This window comes from Octopus bimaculoides, chromosome 28 (assembly GCF_001194135.2).
Source record: "Octopus bimaculoides isolate UCB-OBI-ISO-001 chromosome 28, ASM119413v2, whole genome shotgun sequence".
Lineage (NCBI taxonomy): Eukaryota > Metazoa > Mollusca > Cephalopoda > Octopoda > Octopodidae > Octopus > Octopus bimaculoides.
Genome location: NC_069008.1, coordinates 9870803 through 9880785, shown reverse-complemented (window position 1 = coordinate 9880785; position 9983 = coordinate 9870803). Strand labels below are relative to the sequence as shown.

Sequence of the window (9983 nt, the reverse complement as noted above, 5' to 3'; positions counted from 1 at the left end):
GTTCATTGACTTCTCTCAACAACGATCCACATGTAATAGTCCAATGGACTGAGATCTAGGGAAGTAGGAGGCCAAATGTTAAGGGTTATGTGATCATGAAAATGTTCAACCATCCATTCCTGTGTTACTAGAGCCATGTGTGACAGTGCAGAGTCTTACTGAAGCACATATGGCCTTCCATTGCATACACTGTCTATCCAGGGCTTAATTATTTCCAGGACCTCAATGTAGGCAGCAGAGTTAACTCTAAGGCCTTGTGGAAAGAAGTAAGGAGGCATCACAGATCCGTCATTGATGACAACCCCTAAAACCGTGACATTTGCAAGAAATTTTGTATGCATAACACTTGGAACTTCACTTGGAACGTCTGCACATAACCATCTGTCATTTCTTCAGTTAACTTTTTGATCTCAAACAAGAAAAATCAAATCAAATCTTCTGCTGGATTTTTCAGTTTGTTTAAGAGCCTTTTTGATCTGATGTAGTGATTTTCTTTTGCATTTTCTGACAAACAGACCTTTCCTCATCATATAAGACTTATATCTGATGTCTTCGTGGACAACATTTCTGACTGTTCCTTCTGACATGGCGATCTTTTGCAATTGACCTTATGGACTTTCTGGGATTGTAATCAATGGCCTGTTGAACCTGCTGGATAAATTCAGATGCGCTGATGATTTCAGTGTTTAGAATGCTTTTTACACTTTGCTACTGGTGATACGTTTCCATCTTCAGTCTCTAACTCCTTACAAACTTTGTAGATGAAAGATCTGGCAACTTTTAAATATTAAGATATTTCTAAATCGCTATGCTCAGCATTTATAAGCACAATAACAGCATGCCTCTTCATTTCTTGAGTAAGCTGAGGGTCTGTCATTATTATTTTCTGAAACAAAGATTATACAGAGTTAGCAAAATTGCAGCAATGACCCCAAAAAGGTATGTCCTCAAATATCTTATGTACACACACACATAGTTTATAGATCCAATATAGGTAGAATCAACAAAAAAGTACTCTAACAAGTGAGAGATAAATATCAATTTAATACACAACCAAAAGAGCTACTAATAGTTTCACGCTTTTATGATACTTTAAACATATTTATGAAAAACTCCATGTATCTTAAAGCAAACTTTAAGGCTCTGTTTATGTGTTATAAATATTTTAAAAGCAAAGATGCTGAACAGTGAGAAAATAAGAATAAATGAGAAGAAAAATGCAGAGAAGGATGATGCAGCCTGTGACCATGCTGGAGCACTGCCTTCAAGAATTTTTGGTCAAGTGAATTTTTTTTTGAGCCTAGTACTTATTTTATTGATCGCACTTGCTCAGTCATATCAGTTGGGTCTCTTATTTTCTCTGGAATTACAAGCACTATTCAATAGTCTCTCACAAACCTCTCTCAGAGCAGCTTTGCCAATCCTGAGAGGAAAAAAAGGAGGAGGAAGAGAATAAACAAGCAGAGAATAAAGAAGGATCGGTTGCCATTACTTGATTGGTACTCCATGTATCAATTCCTACCCACTCCAAAGGATAAAAGACGAAGCTAACTAGGATGGGATTTGAACCCAGAGTGCAGAGCTCTAGAACAATCGGAACTGAAAGGTAAATGAAAACAACATACTTGATACTAGACACACATACACATGGAGGAACAATGAGAGGAGAAAGGACTAAGGACTGCATTGTCCTCAACCAACACACATATGTAAATGTATCTTTTACTTGTTTCAGTTGTTGGACTGTGGCCATGCTGGGGCACTGCCTTCAAGAAGTGTTTAGTCAAACAAATCGACCCAGTATTTATTTTTAAACCTGGTACTTATTCTGTTAATTTCTTTCGCCAAACCACTAAGTTACTGGGATATAAACAAACCAGCACTGATAGTCAAAAGGTGTTGGTGGACAAACACACATGTAGTATATAGATAGGGTTATAAGCTGTAATGGTGAATAAATAATACCAAAACTTTTTCCAATCTATTTTGATATATATATATATATATATATATATATATTATCATCATCATCATCGTTTAACGTCCGTTTTCCATGCTGGTATGGGTTGGATGGTCTAGAGAGCCAGTGGCTGCACCAGGCCCCAATCTGATCTGGCAAGGTTTCTACAGCCGTATGCCCTTTCTTATGTCAAGCACTCTGAGAGTGTAGTGGGTGCTTTTTATGTGCCACCGGCATGGGAGTCAGTCAGGGGGCACTTGCATTGGCCACATTTGGATGGTGCTGCTTTTATGTGCCATATATATATGTACACACACACAAACGAACTCCTTTCAACTCCTGTCTACCAAATCCACACAAAAGGGTTTGGTTAGCCTGGACTACAATGGAAGACATTTACTCAAGGTGCTGCACAGTAGGACTGAATCCAATACCCTATAGTGTGGAAACAAACTTCTTACCCATACAACTATGTCTGTGTCTACAGCAGCCACGTATAGAGTTCAGATTTATAGGCAGACAATTAATGATTCCTAGGAGCCTAAGTTGGACTTTCATAAGCAAAAGTCTAATCTATCCAACTCATTGCAGACATTTGATTAATTAGACATAAGTCTTTGTTACTATTTTATTCTGGCTCATTAACTACCTATGTGTGCATGCATGCACGCACGCACGCACACACACACACGCATGCACGCACACACATTTATGTATTTTTGGGGGATAGCAGGGTTGATAAACCCTTTTGCATATTCAGAATATTTACATAGTATTATGTATAGCTTTATGTATGCTTTGATCCAATGTTCCAAAAATAAAACAATTATTTTACAATCTCATGAAAAAGTTTATGAATTTTAATGATGTCAACATTAAATATATATAGATATATACATATGGTGATACAAACAAGAAAAATAGAACCCATAATATGAGTAAATGTATATATATATTAATATTTAGCATAAGTAACCGAGCGATTCAAGGGTTGAGTGTTTTGTGTGATGGCACTATACACACACACACAAAGGGAGGGAGACAAATATAGATAAAAATATAGATGCATATATAACACAACACAGTAAGGTACATAAAAACAAAACTGCATATATATGGAGTATATCATCAACATAATCATCCTAATTTTAATGTTCACTTTTTGAAGCTTGCATGGGAAAGACAGGGTTTATATAGGCAGATTTTCTAAAGCCAAAAGCCCTTCCTATTGCCAACCCTCTTCTGTTTCCAAGTGAGGTAAATATTTCTCCATGGCCTCACCTGTTATCACAAAAGATTGGAAATGAATGACAGCTTGTATGATAGCAATATTTATTTACAACTATCATACGACGTTAAGACAAGGAGACACACACACACACACACACACACATAGAATAGCAAGTACACTACCCTACAACTCATACTGCCAAATGCCCTGAGAAACACGGGCAGTTGAATTAAGTATGCTTGGGCAGGATTACTGTTATGTTGTGGAATTTTTAGGATATTGAATAGTTCGCCCATCTTTTGATAAGAACATTTTTCTTATTTCATAAATAAGGTGCAGTCATGAGCATGTGGTTAAGAATCTTCCGTCTCAATCATGTGGTTTCAGGTTCAGATTCACTAAGTGGCACCTTGGGCAAGTCACTGCACCATGTCTTGTGAGAGGATGTGACAGACATACTGAAAGCCCATCATGTGTCTGTGCATCTTTTATCTTTTGTTGCATTCAAAAAATTTCAGTCAAATGGATCAACCCTGGTATTTCCTTTTTTATTTTCAAGCCTGGTACTTATTCTATCAGTCTCTTTTGCCAAACTACTAAGTTATGGGGGCATAAACACACCAACACCAGTTGTCAAGTGGTGGTGGAGGACAATACACAGTTATACACACACACACACATATATATTATACACATCAGATTACTTTCAGTTTGTCTACTAAATCCACCCACAAGGCTTTGGTCAGCCTGAAACAAGAGTAGAGGACAATCGCCAAGGTGCTATGCAATGGACTGAATCCAGACCATGTGGCTGGGAAGTACACTTTTGCCACACAACCACGCCTATCTGTGTATGTATGTATCTGTGTGTACATGTGTGTGTGTGTGTGTTTCTGTTTCCTAGTCATGATATTGTGTGATAGTTGTAAGTGAGCATCATCTACATGCATGTTGTGTCATTCATTTCCTATCATCTATGAAAATATGTCTGGCTGAAGGGAAATATGACCTTGTTGGGAAACAAAAGTTAGCAACAGGAAGGGTTTCTTGCTGTAGAAAATCTGCCTCACAAATTTCATCTAACCCATGCATATATGTATATCAAAAGATATTGTTCATAAAAACAAAATTGCAATAAAACATAAAATAGAATATTTTATATATTATTTATATGCTAAAGCAGTGGTTCTCAGCCAGGGTCCATTTAAGATTTTTGAAGGTCTACACAACAAAATAGTAAATTGAGGATCCATTTTAAAGGCCCCTGAAAAAATTTTGCTTTAGATGTATGTATTGCAAGAAACAGCTAGGTTTCTTTCCCTGACATTTTACATAGTTCAACCTACACAAGTTAATGTGTGAAAAACAAAATAGGAATTTTGAGAGAAGTTTCTATAAAACTAGTTTTTAAACATTGAATTGTTATGGGGGGGGGGAATCCACCAGAATAAAATAGTGATCAAAGGGGTTGATAGATAAAAAATGGTTGAGGACCCCTTTGCTAAAGAGAGTCCTGAATCACCTGGCACATGTATGTGTATGTATGTATGTATGTATGTATGTATCTCTCTATCTTTCTATATATATAAGAAAATGAGATGACAAAGAAATAACAATTATCATATAAATTTCATTAGCTTTCTGCTATAAGATGCAGTGAACTCAGTTGAGTGCCGGAGTAACACATAGCTTCATCGGAACACACACATTTTATTTGTAATTTACAAGATAGAGTTAATAGTTGCGTTTGTTCTAGTGCTAGTTACTTGCATTGTATCCGATCATTATTAAACAACTTGTGTGTGTTGTATGTGTATGTACATATAGGGTAAATCCTATCTGTTTCTTCTTGAAGCACATCTGCTTATTCCATTATCACAATCAATATGTTAGTGTTGTATGTAAATCAAAACACACGTCGAGAATTACAGAGACATTATTTGCAGAGTTGTTAAATAACAAAAGAGGAAAATGGAAATTTTTTGGTATTATTTATTCTCAATTATACGGGTTTCATTTGCTGATAGGATTTATAATGATTTGCATGTTAGATAGACATGTAAGGAATTTCCTATTAGAAAGTTGTCAGACAGAAAATTTTTATATAAAATTTTCCTCTGAATGAAAAATTTTCAATAGGAAATTCCTTCCATGTCTATCTAACAGGTAAACCTTTGTAATTGCTAGTGGCTAAGGAAACATGTGGAGGCACATGGCCTAGTGATTAGAACAGTGGACTTGCAATTGAGGGATCGTGGGTTTGAATCTCAGACTGGGCAATGTGTGTGTTTATGAGCAAAACGCCTAAGCTGCACACGGTTGCAGCAAAAGGTAATGGCGAACTTCTGCTGACTCTTTTACCACACTCTTTCTCACTCTTTCTTCCTGCATCTAGCAGCTCACCTGCGACGGACCTGTGTCCCATCCAGGTGGGGAATCTATACGCCAATGAAACCAGGAAACTGGCCCTGATGAGCCAGGCATGGCTCGAAAAGAAACAAGCAACAATGAAACATGTGTAATCGTGAATAAATAATACCAAAATATTTCCATTTTCCTGTTTTGTAATATATATATATGCATGTGTGTGTGTGTGTGTGTAGAGAGAGAGAGAGAGACAAAGAAAGAGAGAGGTCTCATTTACCTGATATTGTGGCTCCCCTTGCCAGCTATGTAATGTGTTGATATTATCCATCCCTGCATAATTCTTTACTTCCAAACCATAGTCTTCAATACTCTGATTGTTCTCAGAAACATTGTTATTGTTTTATTGTAATAGTTTAACAGCAGGTGAACCTTCATCTAGCAGATCCATGATCAAAGGACTTCCAGATGTGATCATCCTATCTTTCAAGTTTTAATTTATCAGAATATATAGGACTATGTCATATGGCTTCTCTTTTCTTTTTTTAAGATGGTAGGGTTTAACTTGAGGGCGTTAACAAGACAAGTGACCTTTTACAGGCTCCTTTATTAGTTAGTTGTTGTTATCATGTTGCTTTATTCTTGTTGCTATTGTTGATCTGCTGTTGTTTTTAATGCTGTTAAGAGCTAAATTCCTGTTGTCATGTTGTTACTATTCTTCAATACCATATCATCCTCCAATCTAATAGATGTGGGATGAAAGATGATACAGGTATGACCAGCTCCAAACTTTTATGTGGAATATATATATATATAGGACCTTACATTAACTAACCTAGTCTTCCAATCTCCTTTTTTTAAGACAGTAAAATGTGATATGAGGAAGATTTGGATGCCATTTATATTAGAGGCCTGTCTCATTAGTTTGTACGTAAGTACCTAAGTTTGATTTGAAGGAGACTTGGCAACTATTTCTATTTGATATAGCTACAATTTGGATATATAAGTCAGTAAGGTGTGATTAGAGGATCTTTTCGTTGCTATATTTGATTATGTCTTGCTACCATATAAATATCTCCCTCTTTGACCCCGATATATAGAAATACATACATTAGACAGTAAGTTACGACTTGGAGGAGATTTAGCTACTATTTCTCTCAGTTCTTCTCCTGCAGCAGGACTTCTCATGAGGCAAGAGTCAAACAAAATGGTAGTTGATAAAATTTAGTTATTTAGCTACCTCCCTTTTAGAGTATGAATTGTTAGTGCAAAACCTGTTGAGTATGACCTAGCTTTCATTTTTAATGGAGCTTAATTAAAATAAAGTAACAGTCAAGTACTGGATTCAATGATATTGCCTAATCCCCTCTCTTCAAAATTGCTGGCCTTATGCCTAAATCAGAAACCATAATTATTATTATTATTATTATTATTATTATTTAGCAGGTAATTTGGTTCTTGGGGTTCTCTGACCTGACCTAGCTGGTGAGTTCTCCAACATATATGGGTGGGTTACCCTAAATGGTTATCATTTTATATTCAAATTATGTTTTTTAACAAAACTATTGTATTTATTTATATATATAAATAATAATAGGGTTAATCTGTATTTAATTTATTCCTTATAAAAATAAATATCAAAAGTATATTAATAGTTTAATTTTTAACATATCCTTATAAAAATAAATTTTAAATTTATAAATTATAATTAAATTGTTAACAAGTCCTCATAAATGTATAACTTGTTTAGCTCTTCCCATTTTTTATATATCTTTCTTTTGTCTATCTCCTCAATATCTGCAACTAGTTTATGTAATGTTATTATTGTATGAATGAATATAAAACAGCTTTGGTGGCAATTAGAATAAATTATTATTATTAAAAGAAATCATTATTATTATTATTTATTTGTTCCAGCTTTTTACATCCTGAATGCAAATCTCATGTAGGCCAACGTTACCTTCCCTTCTTCTTCCAGAGTTGATATAATCAACTATACCCATCTGTTAAATCTGAGGCACTTTATTGTTGTTGATATTATTATTGTTGTTGATATTATTATTGTTGTTGTGACAAAGGGATTGTCGCTATGCTAATTATGAAAGTGGTGATGTGCTTTCTAAACTTCTGCTGTTGTTGTTTAGTACTCCAAGGATCATCTCTTGTTGAACACACCAGTCATTCCAGCCATGACCATCCAACTTCATATTCATATACATATCTGACATTTACTACTGCTGGCTGGCATTTGGTGTTCACTGACATTTGATGTTCACTGATGTTGGGTGTTGTTCACCAATATCAGCTTTCATTGATATTGATATTCTCTGATGCTAACCAGCATTTAATGTTCACTGATGTCTGATAATGTTTACTTTTGTTTACCAATGCTGGATGTTCCATTCAATATTGGTTTACATTTGATACAGATACTCACTGACGCTGACCAGCATTTAATGTTCATTGATATTTTATGTTCACTGCTGTTCAATGTCCACTATCACATACTGCTCAACTTTTTTTCTTAGGGAGAAAAGAGTAACACCCATGAAACCTTATTTCAAATTTTCAGGGTCTTTGAAGTTGACTGGAAAAAGGGAGGATGTTATTCTGAGGCCATTTGACCAATATTTGATGCCTACTGCAAGTTGATGATAACCAATGTTTGATGTTCATAGACATTTGATGTTCACTGCTGCTGTTGTTGTTAAAGATGATGATGGTGGTGGTAATTATTGATTTTTTTAGTCCCAAGTCAACTTTGATTGAGTGGACATATGATGAAAGACATTCCAGCCATGACTATCAACATCTAATTTTTATTTTTCAGGGATGATGTATCTAAGATTATGTTATCTATTATAGCCTTCCCTTTTCAAAAGAATGTGTGTGATATCAGGAAGATATGGCTACTCTTTCTAGGCTGTTTCTAGCAGGTTGTTATTGTAGTTGTTTTGCTTTTATCCCAAGATCAAGCTTGACTGAGCAGACCTGTGATCAGAGATGTTCCCATCATGACCAACTCATCTTTTTGTAGTCCTACATTATCTAATATGTCATTACCTCAATTAGCACAGTATACTGTGATGATTCAATGGAAATATTCAGCTACTATTTCCAGCAGTTTGTGTAACCATGTAGAGGCTCCCCCATTGATTCAAGGGGAAAAAAATCAGCGCTTATTTATACTGTTAATGTTGTCACGTTTGTGCTCATGTTTACAATTGGTTGTTGACAATCATTTGATACTTAATACTCATTATATATTTATGTGAGTATATGTATTTCACACTGGGGAAGTGACAATGTTACTATCACTGTTGTTGTTGGTTGTTTGTTTGCATGCACTGTGATGGTATTACAACTGGATCACCCTTGGAATGGCAAACTGCTAATATTGTAATGACACTTGTCATTTACTGCTGCTGTTGCTGTTATCTTATGCATGTTTATGCTTGCTGCTGGTGCTGCTGCTGTTGTTGTTTGTTCCTGAAACCAGTTCACTAAAAAAGCCAGACAAGTTAATAAAACATCTCTGCTGCTGCTACTGTTGTTGTTGTTGTTATTTCAAGTGTATCATACCCAGCTAAGCAATAATAATGGTAATAATATTCCACTTATCATTGTTGCTGTTGTCTTTGTTGTTGATATTTCAAATCCATCTAAGCAATAATTATATTCTTGCTGTTGAAGTCATAACCAGCTAAGTGATTATAATAATAATAATAATATTTTCTCCTTGTTGCACTATAATATTAAAAAACCCAAACAACTGCTGTGGTGGTGGTGGTAAGACTTTCTGCAATTGCTGCTGCTATCTTTGTTGATGTTGCTGTTGCTTCTGCTGCCGTTGCTATTGGTAATACTGTTGTTGTTGTTGTTGCCTTGTATTTCAATCACTTCAAAGGCTTTCTTCTTTTTTTTTCCCCAGGCAAATAGCAACTAACAACTGAAGCGTGGGGAAAGAAAAGAGAGTAAAGATGAAGAAAAAGAAAAATAAGACAATTGGAGGAAGGGAGAGAGAGAGAGGGAGGCAGGGAAAGAGAGGCAGTCGTTCACAAGAATGAGAGGTAGGAAAAGGGGAGAAGGGAAAAGGAAATGAAAAATAAATAAAATGAAAATTTTATAGAATGACTATTAAAAGAAAAAGGTAAAAAAAAAAATTGTATTTGTCTGCGTGTGTGTGTGTGTGTATATGTGTGTATATGTGTGTGTGTGTATGTGTACGTTTGTGGTACGTACTTATGTAACCATATATGTATGTATGTATGTATGTGTGTTTATATATATATATATATCCCCAGACACACACACACACACACGTATATATATGTATATATATGTGAATCATAGCGGTTGCATATATATATCTTGGATGTTCACACGAACGTACACACACACACACACATATATATATACATATATATA

General features: G+C 35.3%; 1 protein-coding gene across 1 annotated transcript in view; it reads right to left on the bottom strand.

Annotated features, from left to right (window-relative positions):
* The window catches only part of LOC106870703 (coiled-coil domain-containing protein 1), a 299527-nt gene that overhangs the window by 287703 nt on the left and 1841 nt on the right, over positions 1 to 9983 (bottom strand). Inside the window, exon 2 of the mRNA XM_052977601.1 lies at positions 5836 to 9504. Coding sequence (XP_052833561.1) covers positions 5836 to 5886 — 51 coding nt within the window. The 5' untranslated portion in view covers positions 5887 to 9504. The remainder of the gene's footprint in view (positions 1 to 5835; positions 9505 to 9983) is intronic.